The 18965-nt window shown below is 32.5% G+C and overlaps 2 protein-coding genes across 2 annotated transcripts; both read right to left on the bottom strand.

Moving 5' to 3' along the window:
• Positions 1 to 3606: 3606 nt before the first annotated feature.
• On the bottom strand, positions 3607 to 6704 carry LOC122602121 (serine/threonine-protein kinase-like protein ACR4). The gene has a single exon (XM_043774848.1). The coding sequence runs from the start codon at positions 6413 to 6415 to the stop codon at positions 3725 to 3727; it is 2691 nt and encodes an 896-aa protein (XP_043630783.1). The 5' UTR covers positions 6416 to 6704; the 3' UTR covers positions 3607 to 3724.
• A 6378-nt stretch (positions 6705 to 13082) lies between these two features.
• Positions 13083 to 18074, bottom strand: LOC122602293. The gene is made up of 7 exons (XM_043774996.1): positions 18035 to 18074; positions 16358 to 16546; positions 14987 to 15778; positions 14436 to 14473; positions 14146 to 14351; positions 13327 to 13381; positions 13083 to 13202 (listed from the first exon to the last, which is right to left on the bottom strand). Exons 2-5 carry the CDS (start codon positions 16439 to 16441, stop codon positions 14162 to 14164), a joined length of 1104 nt encoding a protein of 367 aa, XP_043630931.1. The 5' UTR covers positions 16442 to 16546; positions 18035 to 18074; the 3' UTR covers positions 13083 to 13202; positions 13327 to 13381; positions 14146 to 14161.
• Positions 18075 to 18965: the final 891 nt, after the last annotated feature.

Below are 18965 nucleotides of genomic sequence, written 5' to 3'. Positions count from 1 at the left end.
AATTTATTTCTTTTGCCCACAGGGTACCTCCTACCCAAAATCCTTTCTGTTTTCAGTATACTTAGAGATTTTAATCATATAGTGATTCTATCATATCTTATTCTTTGTGCATATATATGTATCCAAATTTATAAACTCTTACTTATGTAATTTGTTTGCATCCTTTAATTTGTACAGAATTTCTCAAACTCATGCCTGGACCGACTTTCGTGTGAACCATGTCCCTTCAATAACTTGAAGTCTTTGAAGATCATTGCAAAGTCGTTGGAGCAAAATAAGCGTATCGCAACATTACCCGTTCAGATAAAAAACTACTTCCTTCAGAACTCTCCAAGTGCTACATGTCATTCAATAACCTCTTGAATCATGTTTTCATATATGGGTAGATATATACAAGTTAATCAACCCGAGCTATTTTAATTAAAATTTTGCAAACCAAAAAATATGTATAACATCATATGTACTAGCTCTGTGTTGATATATTAGATCTGGAAATGTTGATATTAACTAACAGAGTTTTTTTTTTTAACATAAGAGTATTGCATTGTTAATGATCAAACACAATTAAACACAAACGTTAAAAGGTTCAATTCCGAAGGTCCGCATCTGAAAATGTGTGGTGCAGATTGAAAATATATATCAAAATAACACCCTTCAATTCTAGCCCTACAAAACAGGTGTTATAGATTAATTACTAGATTTTAGACCTGTGTCCAACACTGGACACGAGGTTTACGATATTATCAATATTAGATCTTCATACATTTAGGTCATAAAATTTTATAATTTTGAAGATATACGGTTCTAAGTGTCATATTTTGCAAGTTGTAGTACAATAATCATAGGTTCGTCACTGTCATTATTATCTGAGACATATTGATGAAATTGTTTATCGTAGTCATTTCACATTGCACATGTTATAATATTATAGAATATTTTGAAACCAGTTGTACACTTGTACTCATAATGTGATATTATTATGAAAGATAATTAAGAATTAAAATATAAAAATACTTGCGATCCTGTACTTGACATTCAAGTATATGTATTTGATCATGATGCAGGTCCATAACACGCATAAGTTTATTTTCAATCATCTGTCCTATGATAATTAGATAACAATTAGGATTGTTTTTATATTCTTTGATAACAATTAGGACTCTTGATTTGAGTGACAACTGTAACTTTAAACATTAATACGCAAAATTAATATACAAAAAAGGAGTAAATTATCCCTTTTTTTATTGAGAGATATTATGAATACTGAAAGGAGTTCATGTTGATTTAGATTAAGTATTCAAGTAACCCTTTTTTGTAAATCGTGTTTTAACAGAGTTTTTTTTTTAACATAAGAGTATTGCATTGTTAATGATCAAACACAATTAAACACAAACGTTAAAAGGTTCAATTCCGAAGGTCCGCATCTGAAAATGTGTGGTGCAGATTGAAAATATATATCAAAATAACACCCTTCAATTCTAGCCCTACAAAACAGGTGTTATAGATTAATTATCATTCGCATTAACCCTTATTACACTATGAGACATTGCAATGGTGATCTTACATATAACCAAACGTGAGATGTGTATCGAAGGTTTTAATTGATCGAACTGAACTACGATTCTCCTTCTCGAGGGATCTATGACATCTGGGGCATGGCGTATAAGGGTATCTGCTACCGGAATGTAGTGGATGTGTGCATAGCCTCACTCAATCAATTTTATTTTATGAAAGTGATATAGATATTTTGTATAACTTCTATTACAAACGGTAGAAAGTAACAAATGCATGATTATGGTAGATTAATAAAAGATTGTGTTATCAAAAGGTTTATTAATTGTAGATTCAAAGCATTAAAAATATAAATAAAGTAAGAAACCGCTCAATGCCAGCTTCTACAGGTTTTGAGTCTCAATACCTCGACGGTGTATGGGGAGGTCAAGATGTAGACAGACTTTATCTCTAACTAAGTAGAGAATCCGCTTCCATACTCTACCTAAATGATAAAAATGGTCCTCCAACCTTTACATGAGATGAGAATCGAACCCAGACCTCTGTCTCCCAAGACGTTTATAACTGAGCCAATCATGCTGAGCATTAAAAATATATATTCGTCTATTCGATTTCATATATACGTGTTTGTTTTTTCCTAAAAAACTTGGGCTTTGATATGAGAGTGAAATAGTGGGCCTAAATATATCAAAAAGAAGTAGGTTTGGAAAAGGGTTTTACTCGGTGAAATTTTCACCGAGAACCTGTTTTTTTTTTTTCTTTTGAAAGGCAGGAGCACAAAACAGATGAGCTACGAATTTAAGGTTTCGAAATCACATTATTCAAATATGACGGAAAAATCTCATCAAAAGAAAACACTTAATTGGTAATGTTGGTTTTTCACCAATAAGTTGTTTCTAGTTTTGGAAATCTTCACCAAAGTAATGGATATGAAAAGGTTATGTGTTTGCCAAGTCGTTTCCAAAAGATTCTATGTGCTCGTCCATCAAGTCGACACCACTTGCGGGTTTTGTTCCGTTAAAGATTCAGTTAGATGTTAGGGCTGGTTGGAGTCAATGAGCAAGTTTAGAAGAGTGAAATCTGTATGTATCCAAATTCCATGTAATAATAATAATGATGAGCATGATAGGTATTTGTTCAAGACTTCAAGTGGAAGGTTAAGATGGGTATCAACAATAGAATCGATTCTTTTGTTTTTGTTTCACCCACTTCAGTTTACGATAAAAATAACAAATTAAGGATTATTGTTATTATATGAGGAAAATTAGTTATCGGCATATTGTGAGGAGATCCGATCTTGATTATCATGAAGATATCATGATTCCTTAAGTTTTCCATTTCTTGTTTATATTATGTGCTCTTTATGTTCTTAAAAATTAGTTATTGGAATATTGGTGGTAAGGCTTACCTCCAAATAGTATTGTGGCTCTTGATGAGTGATGCAAGTATATGGAGATACAAGGTTTAGATCAAAAGAAGTATTAGTTACAAGTATTTATCTCATGGCAACTTACGGAAGGATGCAAGTTGTAGACAAAGTTTAAATAGGAACTAGTAGTGATGGTGTGCCTTCTCGTTTTGATGGTATTTATGTTTTAGTAGATTTTGATTTGAATGGTTGTGATATATATATGTGTAGTGCACACAAGTTATACATGCTCATAGGAAGGCTACTTATTTCACTGATTAATTCGACACCACATTGCTAAGTGTTTGTTTTCCAACTAAGTTTAAAAGTTCAAGTTCTTTTTTTGTCCAAAAAACTGAAATAGATATTTCCCTTTTTTGCTTTTTGAATTTATGCTCCCTTTTTGTACTTAAAATAATTTATGCTCTAACTAGCAAATTATAATTTGTTCTTTTAAGTAACGATAACAATAATAAATATATTTTTGTAAAAGAAAAATAAGATGATATTGGGAGAAATTAAAAAAAGAAGAGAAAAATAATTGATAAAATACACTTGTAATATGCATGTAATATTAAATAAATTTTCAGAAAAATATGTCCAAAATCATATTCTCTAAAGATAGGACTAACATCTGGAAATGTTTGTCATGTTGTCAGCTCATATTTGATGGTTAAACCACTGGATTCGGATTAAACGCAATAAAATTGAACCAAAATCTTAGATTTCACAAACAAGTTTCAATAAATGATTACTTCACAAATTCATATATCCCTTCCTCCAACATACATCATCAACAATGACTCAAAAGTTATGCTGCAAGAACATGTGTTCTTGTGGTGAAGCTGGTCCAATCTCTTCTTCCAAGCTCCTCAATCCATCACCCATGTTCTTGTTTTCTGGTATCTTTGGATCGACCACATCCACCTCTGAAACAGATGACTTTCTCCTCTGAGACGACGCCACACTTGGAAATGTGATCCACGATGGAGCTCTGAACTCGATCCTTTGATCCTCTGTCTCATCACCTTCAAGTTCTGATCGGTTTGATGACCGTTGTGATGATTTTTTGTGCATTCGACTACTACCTAAAACAACTTCGGTCGGTAAGATTGGCTGATCATTGCTTGGACTTCCCATTAACATTGCTAATGCTCGTTCTAGCGCTGTGGTCACTTTATCCATAGACGGTCGTTCTTTACCTCTCATTCTCACACATTTACATGCTACATTCGCTATCCTTTTCAATGCCTCTAGATCTGATGGTGGTGCTAAGGCAGTATCAAGAATTGCGTGAATCTCACCAGCTTTGATCAATGGTACCGCCCATTCAACAATATTGCCTTCTTCAAATTGCATATCTATGGCTTTCCGTCCACTGAGGATCTCAAGAAGCAACACACCAAAGCTGTACACGTCAGATTTCGTTGTGAGGTAGTGAAGTCTGTAGTATTCCGGATCTAGATACCCTAGAGTTCCTGCTGGCAGCTCAGCTAAAGGCGAGCTGCTGTTTGCTGGTCCCAACAACGAAAGCCCAAAATCAGCCACACGTGCATTGTGTTCTTCATCGATTAGAATATTTGATGACTTTATGTCGCGGTGGATCACTGGCGGGCAGGCGTAACCATGTAAATACTCGATTCCTCGAGCTGCTTGCACAGCTATTGTTACCCGTTTCACCCAATCCAACTGTGCCCGCAATGCCTTTGGGTTGCCATGAAGATGCTGATGCAATGACCCATTAGCCATGAACTCGTAAACCAACAACCGTTGTTCACCTTCTTCACAGTATCCGAGCAAATTAAGTAAATGTGCATGATTCAATCTAGATAGCAAATCGAGTTCATTATGAAACTCCATTGAATTCTTCTTCATATCAGGTGAAAGGATTGCTCTTTTAACAGCAACAACAACACCATCTTTCAAAATACCCTTAAAAACGCATGAAAAACTACCTTTTCCGACTTGCGCTTCTTCTGTAAAACCACCAGTAGCACGGTCAAGTTCATCATAGCTAAAAACTCGAGCTCTTCTGATCTTTAACTCGTCCAAATCGGGCTGAATCTTTCCACCGTCTTTCTGAAACCCGTTGCTTTTCAAGAATTTAATGCCTTTCGGAGAGCATTTACAGTTCCTTAACTTGTAACGTACATAAAAAACAGCAGTCAACGATACCACAATCACTAATAACACCCCAAATACAATTTCCCCAATGATTACCGGTAACTGCATTGACCAAAATCTTTCTGCTTTCTTGTCGGTATATGAACAGTGTGAAGAACACTCGATTGAGGTACAATTTGAGCAGTTATACTCACAAACTCGGTCAGCATCTTTTGTGCATTCAGTTTTTTGATACATTTCAGACGGGCATTCATGGCTACAAGGTAAACAAATTCGTGATCCAGGTGACTTACAAGGTGAGCTGCTGTTATTATACTCATAAAAACCATCTTCACAACTATTTGACCGGCAGACTCCAGGAGAAACAGCCAACGGCAATGATGTCGGAAAACCAGCACCCCAACAAACAGGAGAAAGCGATTTATCAGCCACAACGCCACAAGAAAAGTAGTCCCCCGCAGCAATTTCATAAAGGCGAACTCCTTTTGGAGGTTGGGTGCTCATATCAACCCGAAAACCCCAACAAACCACCTCATGGCTATAGCTTATGATACCACAAGCATGAAACCTTCCTCCAACTACAGAAAGCATCGGGTCAAGTGGGGCCAAGTCAACATTGACTTGGCCCTGACGTGCCAATGCCATTGCAATTTCCTCTTGAGACTCCCAGCTCGTTCCCCAACATAAAACATTCGACTCGATACCTTCTATTATCCCACAAACATGATAACCACCAGCTGATATCTTCCGAAACTTAGCATTCTTTGGCACACTGCTAATCACGCCACTGCTCGTCTCATCACCCCAACAAAATGCACTACGGTTTTGTGAAAACAGTCCACAGTTGAATTCAGAGCCAGCAGAAACAGACTGGATCTGACCTTCAAAAACATGACTTCTAGTCATGTTATAACCCCAACAATCAACAAGCGAAATATTTCTTTGAATGCCCATCAGGGGTTTCCGGAGACCACATAAATGGTGGTCTCCGGCGCTGAGTTCTATGAACTCAGCAGATATAGCCATGGGCCTAGGAAAACCCATGGCTATAAAACTACTGTTCCCCCAACAGAAAGGCTGACTGTTAGTCATCAAAAGCCCACAAACAAACCCATTGCCAGCAGTTAACCCGGAAAACTGTACAAGTGAAGGTGTTGAGCTAGTAACAGCCGAATTCGAACCATAACACGACACAAAGTGAGACCCATCTGATCTTAGACCACAAAATGCAGTACCATATTCACCATAAGATATAGCAATGGAAGACATTGAGCCAAGACCAATCACTAAACCATTTAAATCAGATGCAACAATTATAAACAATAAAGTTTGTAGTGTCAAATCCTCAACAAAACACCTTAAAATCCCCATTATCAAAAGTTGACTAACTAAGGTCAAATAAAAACTATAATCAATTCCCACCAAAAACACCTCCAAATCCACATACTAAAACACTAATGCTAATCAGAATTCCCCCAAAACACATTCATCAGATCTTACTTCACAAACATCCATTAAATAAAAAAAACCCAACATCAGTTGACTGAAAACAGTCAAACAAGCCCATTCAAACATTCTCAAAATAACTCTTTAAAATCTCAAAAACTCTCCAAGAAAACCATTACCCAGATGGAATCATACAAAACCAGCTAGGAATATATCATTACAACAAGAAAAAGATCAAATCTTTAATAAAACTTTTTTAGTAAAGTATCGTGTTTGTGTGTGTATATATATATATATATTTTTTATATCAAGAAATATAGAGTGAGAAAGAGAGAGAGTGGTGAACAACTTACTGGAAAAAGGAAACACCAAATGGGGGTGGGGTGGTGGTGGTAGAAACGGAATTGAATGAATGTGTGTAATTGGAGGAGGTGATAATAGTTTCAAAGGAAGGAAAGAAAGAGAGAGTGTAGTTGAATGCATTAAATGTTTGAAGTTAATGCAAAATTGATCTTTTCATGCCTGGATTTCTGCACACATGTCCACTGCTTTGGTCCTTGAATCTCTCTTCATTTTATACTCCTTCACCCCTCCTCTATTCAAACTTTTCGGTTTTTTCTATTAATCAATACGAGTATAACTTTTTAAACTAATACTTATAACGATGCATGATTTTTATTTGAAAAATGATGGATCTTCCTAAAATACCTCACTTCTTTTCTCACATCTCATTATTATTATTATTATTAATTATTATATAATAACTTTTTATAATAATAGCATTCCTTACTCATTACATTTCTCTTATTCTTACTATTTCCTCTGTTTGAACCAAACACCCCCTTAATCTCTTTCCTAATCTCTCTCTTGAATTTTCACATGTCACCATCCAATTAGTTAAGAGAATTTTTAGCCTAACGAATTAGGAAGATTAATCACTCCCCTTTTTATTTTTATTTTTCTTAAAAAGTAGCCGATATCTTGTTCGTTTTATTAATACGACAAACAAATTACAATTGCATCAATACTCATCTATGATAAACATGCTTACCATTTACAATAAATTGAAATTATTTACAATAAGTTGAAATTATTGATGATTCATTGGTCTACTCAATCATTTTCACTCATCAAAAGTAAATTCTATCAACTGACCCTTTAGTTTATCATTTTTTACGAGCCATCATATGAAATTTTTATTACATTAAACGACCTCATGATAGTCTTTTTTTCCTTAAAAACATCTCGAAAGCCAACTATATTAACATATTTCGTTAGATGCCACATGAAAGATATTTATGTCTTTTATTCATCCTTTTTCTCAAAAACACCTTTACGGTTTGTCTTTCAGCTTATTCCTTGAAGTGGTAGCTCGTGGAAAAATGATAAAATAGAGAGACGATTGATGTAAATTACCATATATTATAAACTTTTACCTTTCTAGTCGAATTATTTTCCATGTGTGCATGTGACTCAGAATTGCCAACCATATATTGTTAGTGACTAAACAAATGATGGTATACAGAAATATGTGATTTAAAAATACTATTATTGAATTTTTATTTTTTTTCAAGTGTTGGGAAAAGTTATAATCTTTACAAGGAAAACAATCTCCGACCATTTTAAACAAAAGATTAGTCCATGATTAGTAACATCAATATACATTACCCATCTATACTGGAGTACTATATAAAAATTATGTTCCTATGTTGAAAAGTTTACAATTTTGGGACATGTCAAATTAACATTATACCCTTAATTAATTAACTTATACAATCATTCCATAGTCTTTTAAAAATATTCACTATCCATAAAAATAAAATATCTTTGTATCAAGTACCTACACCACTTAGCGCCGACGTCATCACCATCCGTCGACATCACCACATCGCAACTAATGTCATCGTCGCCGCATTGCGCGGGTACCATGCTCGTAATACCCAATCAAGGTATTGTTTCAGTGCCTACCTTAAAGTTTACAAGATTTAGAAACATGTCATATCATTTCAAATCATCTATCTATAAAAATATTACCTCTAAAAACAAAAGTTAAAATATTTACTACTGATCTAACCTTATATTATAATGAAAACGAGTCTCACTGTAATTGATGGCTTATGGAGAAAAAAAAAACACCTAAATATTAGCAAATAGCAAAAATGACAACCGCGCGCATGTATTCGATCTACTTCTTAATTTGGTAATCTATTAAAAACAATCTTTGAACGGGACAAACGTACGTTGCATTAAGATTAGTATGATAACGGTATATGCGAGATAGCTATCATATGTTAAAATATTCAGACTTCAAATACCACAAAGGTGATAGTCAACGTAGGTAAATCATCTTCGAGTATCTATATTTTCAAAAGGATGTTTAGTAAAATTGGAATTAAGGGTATTGATTTCATTTGATAAGTGAAAACTAGATGCATATGACCACCTCAAAGTCTCAAACATTTTTTCTAGGTAAAAATTTGAAAATTTAACTTAAAGTTTACAAGATTTAGAAACATGTCATATCATTTCAAATCATCTATCTATAAAAATTTCAAGGTTAAAAAAGTATTATCATTATTATGACTATTGATTAACATTAATGTAAGATTAGTCTACTTGACATAAACTTATGATTGTCGAAAAAAAAATAAGAATAATATTTAACCATTAAAGAAAATTAGAAAAAATCTACATGAACATTATTATTATTATTATTATTTTGGCTCTAGCTTTGAAGCCACCGTAAATTTAGACTTAATCTTTTTCAAATATCTTCGCTCATAAAATTGTTCTATATCCTTTTCTCAGTTCACTATTGGTTTTTAACATCATACACATTTGTCAAATATGTCACTTTCTTGAATATCTCGAATAGGTATTATTTGTTCTTTTCCTTTATTTAAAGTATGTGGCAACATTTATTTGCATTGTGCCACATGGATCAATAGCTTTCTTTCGCATTTCATAATCAAATATTATTTCTAGCTACATAATGATTCTGATATATTTATCAATTAATTAATTATTTTTTTGTTCAAAAAAACTAATTACTTTTTTGTGTTCGAGATTTTCTAAAAAATATCATAAATGATAAAATAATAAAGAGTTTCAAATAAAAGTAGTCCGGGTTACGAGTCCGTTTAACCCATTTAGTGTAATTTTTTTATATAGGTTAGATATTTTAATGGTGTCACGGATCAAATAAATTTGGGGTACTCGTTAATATGGATAACTCTGAACTTTTGAAAGCGTTTATAACAATAAAACTTATAGAGTTGTATTTTGCCATTAAATTAGAAACGAAAACTAACAAAAATGATAATAATCTTATAAACGCTAAAAATAGCGAAATATTGTTAACAAATTGATTATAAATCGTAACAATTTATTCATTAAGGTTACTTTACATGGGTATCTAGCAAGTGGAAAAAATTCGTGCTACGGGTCAATAGGAATCCTGGTTCCGCCACTGTTTCAAACTGTAAAAATAATATAAAATAAAACAATAGATAACATAAACAAGAATGGAAAATGGTTTCACTAATATTTGGAAGTTATTATCAATACTCCATATTAAAGCAAACTACCCTCTCCCCCGTTCAACTATTTACCTTTAAATTGTCTAATTTACCCTTCTAAATTGCACTACTTTCACATACATTATCCTTGAAATTTGGAAATTATCTTTAAAAAAAACCTTCACAATTACCTAAAAACCCCATTGTGATTAAAAAACAAAAACATTCAACTCTAAAATTATTGTTGAAAGTATTTCTATGGATAAGAAAAAAACATCTTAATTGTCATAGATTATATCATGAAATGTTTAAACAATAATTACATTTTTATAACTCACTAAATTACTAACCAATTATATCCTTTTTTATATTCATACTAAATTTTAATCTTTGACTATTTTTTTTTTAATTGATCTGACCTCTTCCCCTACAATTGTATGAATACAATTGTAAGTGGTTAATTTTTATGGCTAGTTTTTGCACTTTATTAACTAGTTCTTGAATCTAATCTGAGACTTATTTTTTAATTATAGATACGATTAGATGTTGCATTGACACATCTTATGAAAGTAACCTGACATCTGAAACGCTATAGACTGTTATCGCTGCAACGCAAAGGGACAACTCTAGTGTAGATAAAATGTTGGAGTATGTTTCAAATAATTAATCTTTTATTAATTCAATAAAGAATATGAACATTCATTCCATTTCTAGCTATTTATAACACTTTTTTTATTTAAAAGATTATGTCTCGTAAAAATCATATTAGATAAATCTAGCGGAAAACAAAAAGTATGTTTCAAATAATTAATCTTTTATTAATTCAATAAAGAATATGAACATTCATTCTATTTCTATTATAACACTTTTCCCATTTAAAAGATTATGTCTCGTAAAAATCATATTAGATAAATCTAGTGGAAAACAAAAGTCATATGAATAATGATAAAGAATATATAATTCTTTTACTACATTTGGGTATAATCCTTCATTAAAAATCTTGGCGTTAGCTTGCATAAGTACAACTCTAGGGGCAGTCATTAGCGTGTCTTGCTTTTTTTTATATATATTTTTATATAAAAAGCTCAAACTTTAAATTTTATGATAAAAGTTTGAAATCTTATTTATTAGTGATCGTAAGACTTGTACAGATAAAGTATTACTGTAAAAACAAAAACAATCAAGATCAACAAGAAGTTAAGAATGAAGAATAGTTTTATGAATAACAGGTATCTATATAGATACAATGTTGGAAAACATAACATTTTCAAAGGTTTGATTTTCATAGGGATTTTTATTTTATAATAATTAATGCATGTCACCTCGTAACAATAAATATATTCAAGATGTTTTAGTGATTTGATATACAGTATTTACAAGAAATTTCAGGTATCATCTTGAAGTGATTAAGAAAAAGTTTAGAAAACGGTCAAGATAATGCGATTGTCATGTATGTCTAAATCAAAGTATTCGTCATTCTTAATTGATATAATTGACAAATTCTGATTTGTTTTTCAATCATATTAATATACCCTATTATTAATTAGTATAAATTATAAACAATATAAAAGTAGTAAAAGTGAGTTAATAATATTATTACAGGCACTTTGATTAAACGACCAACATGTTTGAAATGGTTTGACTCATGTAGTCGTAAAACAGACGTTATTGTTATGGATGTATTGTTACGCATAATAATGGTTTGACTTGGAGTCAAACATGTTTGAAGTTTGACTATCTACACATGGTTTGACACATGTCTTGTTTGTTGTCTTCTAGAGATGAAAATATGAGCACCAATATTATCATGTTTCATTTTCATATATTTATCAGTACAATAGGTGCTTGTATATGGTATGTATATAAAATGATTATGCCTTATATTTTATAAAAAATCATGATATCAATATCACTATTCCATTTATAAGTATGGTCTTCATTTTTACATTTATAAAAATAATTTTTTATTTCCTTCTTTACATTTTTTAACATCTTTGTTTTTAAACATTATTTTTATATATTTTTTGGTTTTTCTTTGATTTTTGGCTTTTTTTGTTTACCAATGGTTATTTGGAGTATATTTATGATTTTTATATCTTTTTTGGGAATTTTAAACAATATGTTTTACAAAATTATTAATATGAGAGTAAATATATTTACGATGTTATGTTTGTGGTTATATTTTTGAAAAATTAAACGTGTAAAAACGATAATGGAAGCCCATAATGTGAGAATTTCAAACTTTCTAGTTTCCTTTATTACCAGTACGGCTATACAAGATCTTGAATTCAATATTTTCCTTACGACTGAATACTTTTAATGAACTTTAACATTGACACTATTGGAATTAAATTCGAACTGAATGGCGTTTTAAGTCCTACTTTTTGCTACTATTAATTTGGTCACATGGGTATTAATGAAATTAAATTGGGACTTAAACTTTATAGGTCACAGCCTCACAGGTTTTGCTTGAATGGAATTCTAAATTTGAAGGGCTGACAAAATTTATAAGTCGTAATAAACTGGACTGGACCAACTATATTTGTTGGGCTCGGCCCTAAAATCCTAAATGTTATTTTAAAACTTGGCCTAGTTTTGTTCACTATCGAGTATCGACTAGACGACTAAAGTACTAGACCATATCAATCGTTTTATTTTTCGAAGAAAGTTTCGTATAAGTCTAATAATTATGTCGATATCCTTCCAAATTTTGAAGCGTCAATAATCTCTTTTTTTGGAACGTCAATTTATCCTATTCCTACTAAATTTGAAAACAACAATCATTCAAAGTGTCACATTGTGTGAAAAGTTTAAACTTAATAACGCATGGCTACAACTATACAAACAAGCATGCCCTTATAATATAACCACATGCTAGCATTTTCCATAACAAACCATATGTATTTCTTATTTGGAAAAAGCTCAAGTTATTTGAGTAGATAGAAGTCGAATGTACTTTGTATCAGTATCTGACACACCATAAGACTAATATAAGTCTCTCATCTATGTTTAATTTATACTTTTGCCAACCAAACATAAAAGTTGAACAAGCACAAATAGTACTCCAAAGCAGATCATTAAAAAAGCGATGAAAGTATGAAACATGCCATTATCATTCAGGGTGTAACAAAACACTCTAATATAAGTTGAGCATCAAAAATTCAATAAATTCCATCTACAGTGTGTGTAAAAGCCTGCACAACAAAATTCAAGATTTAGAAAGCTGATTGAAGTTCTTCACTGTATTAGCACACAACATCAAACATAGAATGCAAGTACAATATTATAAAACTTATAAATGACATCTGCAAGCCTAACCTGGAGCATGAGTATATATCTGCAAAGATTGTTATCTATAAATGTAGCCTCCTCACTGAAAAAACAAGAAATATGAAAGATAAATCAGCTTAAAACTTAAGATAACAAAGAAACCTGGCTTGCTAAAAACACAACTTCCACAAAGTATTAACCAACTAAAGAAAGATGATTGAATCAAGTACAATATCATGTTTTGTGACTGCTTTCAGTCAATAATGGCCAATTTTTGGCACTATAGGGATGTATAAAATTCGGATGGTCATCTAGCGAAAGGATTTCTTTCATAGGGATTTGGATTTATTATGAGGATAAGTGTAACACCCAAAAATCATAGCTTTAATATAGATCAGGTGTTCAATAACTTAAAAAGTCTGGCTCAACGGCTAAGAACATAAAATAGAAATACATGTAGGATGGGTTTAACATCCAAAAATCATAGCTTTAATATAGATCAGGTGTTTAATAACTTAAAAAGTCTGGCTCAACAGCTAAGAACATAAAATAGAAATACATGTAGGATGGGTAACGGACTAATGGGTCAAAATAGGTATTTATTTGACCTGCCAGGGATAACCCATAAGTCCATATCCCGATTTGATTGGATTATAAGTAAAAAGATACAGATCTACATCTCTACTTTCTTCTTCTATTTGACTAGCTTAAACTGTTAACACCAAAGGGTGATCGTACTCTTCAATTGGACTCCTTTTAATTAGATATTGTGGTTAATTTTATAATAATACATTATAAATACTGTTGGCATAACTAACTTAAATAAACATGAATAATAAATTTGCATGATAAAGAGGGTAGTGATACCAAGAAATGAAAAAACCTAAGAAAGTAGACGTGAGGATCGCCGAATTAGACATCCACCGCTTTCAAAGATTTGCCCACCATAAAGTTTTGTGCTTCTCAAACGTCTTGCATGGGACTGACCATGAATGTTATTGCTTTCGTAGTCACATTTCTTTCTTTTAGGCCCATCATTAGATGCTGATGTCACAAATACCATCTCGTCTCTGCTGTTACACAAAAAAAGAAAACATATTTACTAAAGACTTGGTACACATATATGACAACAAAAACTATTCTGATAAATATGTTACCCAGAAACTTGCATTCCTTCAGCAGAATTAGTACTTTCCTGCATATGAAATAGTAGTCATGTAATTTATAATCCTTTCTAAATAAGATATCAACACTCAAAACAGAATATTTGATATGCTGACCATGGTATCCATTTTACGCATAGAAAAAACATAATATCTGATATTGAATAATCATAATCAGATAATCTGATGTAGCAAAATCTGATGCAGGGGATGGTGAGCTGCATGAAGTTGTAGTGTTTGGCAATAACTTGAATAAGGGTATATAAGTAGTTTAATTGTACCCCTTTTACAATCAATTTTGACGCATTGAAAATTAAATTATGTATTGACGCCTGAATGGACCAAATAACCTGAAGGCAAGAAACTAATTATTGCTAAACACTTTCAGCACGGAAATTCGAAAATCCACAAGTGGCATGAAAAGAAAATTGGAAGAAAATGCAATATACTGTTTGCTTTTCACCTATATGCAACGTAACACAACATACTTACAACTGTAACAAAAATATGCACATTGCACCCAATTTAGTCGAGCATATACTCACCTTTGAATGCCTGTGATTATCACATGTTACTTGATCAACCTCAGCATTGCTGGTTAACAAAGCTTCAGAACATATCTTTCCGGTTGTAGAACATACCGAGCCTTTGTGGTGTTTTGAAAAGTCTGGAAACTGAACTTGCTCGGAGGTAAACACTACAATTTCTGGACATTCTGCTTCAGGACTGCCAATCTCATGTACTTTTGAACTTTCAGTTACAAGCTCTGATCTCTGGTCAACCTTTGACAAACAACCGCTTACATTAGTTACTTCCTTTTCAATAGCTGAAGTCAGAGATTTCCCTGTTTTCATACTTGTTAGGTTATGTGAAAATTTGTTTTCAACAGAAACGCTAGTATCCAAAGTGGTAGTGCCAGGTGAGCTGAACTTGAGATTGTTTCTATATCCTAAACATTCAACCTCCTTCCGGAAGCTTTCACATCCAGGCTTCAGATTATTTTGGCGTGTACAAACTTCTTTTTCCATACTTTTCAACCAATCGGATTGTTTAACATTCAGATCAACAACAAGCTGAATCCCATCTTTTGCATGAACTTGATATTTAAAAAATGGCACTACTGTAGAAGATTTCATGGAGGCAGTGTGAGATGAAAATACACCACTATTACCATTTTTATGTTGAAATAAAGGTCTATTTTCTTCCTGAATCTTGCACTCAGAAACGGAAGATTTAACTGTATACTTATAAGCCTCTGGCAAGCATGGTGATAATTTCTCTTTGCTTTGTAAACGCGGTGATTTTCGGATAGAGGTCTTAACTTCAGCTCTCGGAACCTGCAATTACAGATAGCTCAAATGGATAAAACAGGGCCTGCATTTTAATCACTGTATTTAGCATGACCATGAGACTTTGTAATTTTCCTAAAGGTGGCAAACTAGGGAGGTCGGCAAATTGCATAACATGTCAAAATGGGTCAAGTGGGGTTGACCTGCATCGCTTTTGAACGACATTTCAAAACATTTAGTTGATAAATAGTGTCGAAAATGTTAGACAAATGATATATTCCTTCAATATTGCCTCTATATGTGGAAAAGACAAAAATGACTATTCAGTTATGATGCATATAAACTAATCCAAGTATTTAAGTAGCTTTCATAAAAATTTATGACAATAACTTTTCTCATTTTATCCCTCTCATTTACATTCTTATACATCCATGTACTAGGACTCTCTCATAAATATGCTTCTAAAAAATAAAACAATTAGTATATTGATGCATCAAAAATTCACATGTACAAGGTTCTAAGTTCTAACAAAGAAATATATAGCATATTTAGTGCCTTGATCATAAAATATAGCAGTCATTGGCAAAAGAGAAACTCAAAAAGAGTGAACAATGAAAGAGAAACTACCTCAACATAGCCTTCCTTATCCATATGATATATTCGCCCGTGGCTATCAGTTTGAAACTGAACGTGCAAGTGATCCTTGTCCATAAGTTGGCTGATATTTTGATAGATATGCCTCAACCAGTATATATCAGAATACGTAGTGCCACTGTAGTACTAAAGCTTTGAACGCATTACTTATGGTTGACCCTGCTATAAACTTAAAGCAGTTAGTGGTTTATCAAGGTTTGTCACAGACTCAATCATAGCATTATAATCAGTTTTCAGACAGATCATATGTACTCTGGTGCGCATTTAGGGGTTTAACGGATACAAGTAATGCAGAGAAATCCGGTATATACGACATTTCATTAGATTGGCATGCTGCATACAGCCTTAAGCTTATGAGCTATAGGTGGAAAATGGGTGGGTAGAGTAACTGGTCAACAAGTTACCAACAAAAAGGCCTACTGAGATTGATGACAATGTAAATCGTAAACATACCTACTACAGTAATCATGGTCACTTGTAACACACCCAATAGTCCACAATATAAAATCGCATGCCAACAAATGTTGTCATATAATCAAAGTCATAGCATTAAATAATAACGGAAACATACATAGATGCAATCCTGTCGATTTATGACATAGTAAACTCAACTAGCGGGTAAAATCAAGAAATATTACTTAAACTACATTTCACTTTGCAATATAAATAAAAGGTCACCACATATAATGATTTCAGTTTGGTTTTTAAGACTTCATCATTTGGGAGTTGAAAGACTTCAGTACTCATGTATTACAATGTACACTTCTACCTCTTACAAACTTAAAAAACAACTTCATCTAAAGGATGGCAAAGTAGAAACTAAAAGTTGATACTTGATAGTAATATACCAAATAATCTATCTCCGGAACAAGTTATAATATACTCTACTTTTTATGTCCCTTGCATACATGGTAATATAAGTAACGCAGACTTCTACAAGTTATTAAATAACGAAAAGGCAACAGGACATAGACTAAATGACGAAAACTGGATAAAGCAAAGATTTCATTTCGGCAACACAAGTACACAACATACACTAAAACAAACTAGGGTTAAGTGTTTGAATATGCATACAACAATCATCCAAAACCAAAATAGAAAAGTAAGTAACACCCAATGCCGTTTTTTACACGTTTTGGGTCCCAATACCGTCTTTGACGGTGTATGGGGAGGCTAAGATGTAGACAGCCTTACCCCTACCTAAGGTAAAGAGGTGCTTCTAGCATATACCAAAGGTAGAAAAGGACCTCCCGCCTTACTGGACATGAGGCTCGAACCAAAAGGTGAACATACCTTCAGAACATATCACCTTGAGTTGGGTGTGAGACAATACCATATTCACTTTTCCCATATATATATATATACACACACACACATATAAAATATTAACTCAAATAAATTTCCTCAAACCAAAATCATTCCAAATATGGATCTGGCCAACAGATATCAACTCACATTACAAAAAAAAAAAAATCAGATATAAGCTACCTGCATGACTTATTTCATAGCAATATCATATATATACAAACATTTACTTTTAAAAACAAAATTATATATTCACAAAAATTCACAGTTTAAAAATAGTAAGTATGTAAGTATTGATGGATGGGAAATGGAAGTGGGTAAGTAATGAAGTAGTGTGCTTAATACCGGAAACAAGAAGTTGTTGCCGGCGACGGGATTGTTCGCCGGGAAAAGAGGCCGTGAAACAGAGTAATTTTGAGAGGAGCCAAAAGTTTTCATTTGGGTATTCAAATCCCCAAATTTTAATTTAGAGAAAATTGCACCAGAGCCCTTTAACTTTTAAGGTTATACTAGAATTATGTCAGCATGATCGATTGCGTGACTTTTAAAGTTCTTTTAAACATTTTTAGATGTGTTAAGATTTTAGTCTTTTACTTAAAAAAAATGTTGGTAAATTTTTTGACCTACCTGTTGGAAGTAATATCTACTTATTCTTGAGTTTTTAATGAAGGGATAAAAAAAAAATGATAGGAATAATTTTACTTTTGCATTCTTGAGTTTTTTTTTTGTGTAAGAAAAGAATGGAAATGTTTTGCATTCTTGAGTTTTTTTTTTTGTAAGAAAAGAATGGAAATGATAAGAAATATTGGAGGTTTTTTGTCTTAAAATCTTTTTGCCAATTTTGGCCGGATTGAGATTGGAAAACAAAATTCTTTGTATAGAATTACAAAAATTTTATAACCCTCCCTCTGTCTTCACACACAATATAACCAAGAATAATGGGAAGCACATGAATACCTGCAAATGCTCATTGAATGATGAATAAAATATAGATCTGAGTAGAGGTCCTCAAATAACCAACATATATATATTTATGAAGAACACGATGCCCTGTTCGTAAATGATTCCTTATTATGAACACTTCGTTATAGATCTAAGTCGATTTGGTTACAGGTGATGAAAGGCAGGTTTCAGGTGGTGGTTGCAGGTGGTGGTTAAGTGAAGGTCCAATTGGTTAGCTTTTTCTTTTTTAGTTTCCTTTCAAACTCGATAATGCCCTTTTTTAATGTGATATTCTATCCTTTCTTCCCCTATCCAATCTTCTCTTTTCTTTTAA

This window comes from Erigeron canadensis, chromosome 5 (assembly GCF_010389155.1).
Source record: "Erigeron canadensis isolate Cc75 chromosome 5, C_canadensis_v1, whole genome shotgun sequence".
NCBI lineage: Eukaryota > Viridiplantae > Streptophyta > Magnoliopsida > Asterales > Asteraceae > Erigeron > Erigeron canadensis.
The sequence above is the reverse complement of the archived record's forward strand: the minus strand, read 5'-3'. Positions and strand labels throughout refer to the sequence as shown.

Excerpts from the sequence above, each read along its gene's own strand:
- LOC122602121 (XM_043774848.1), bottom strand. The coding sequence starts at position 6,415 with ATGGGGATTTTAAGGTGTTTTGTTGAGGATTTGACACTACAAACTTTA.
- LOC122602293 (XM_043774996.1), bottom strand. The coding sequence starts at position 16,441 with ATGGACAAGGATCACTTGCACGTTCAGTTTCAAACTGATAGCCACGGG. Across the intron at positions 15,779-16,357 it reads ATAAGGAAGGCTATGTTGAG|GTTCCGAGAGCTGAAGTTAA; the intron begins GTAGTTTCTCTT and ends CTGTAATTGCAG. Across the intron at positions 14,474-14,986 it reads ATAATCACAGGCATTCAAAG|GAAAGTACTAATTCTGCTGA; the intron begins GTGAGTATATGC and ends TTTCATATGCAG.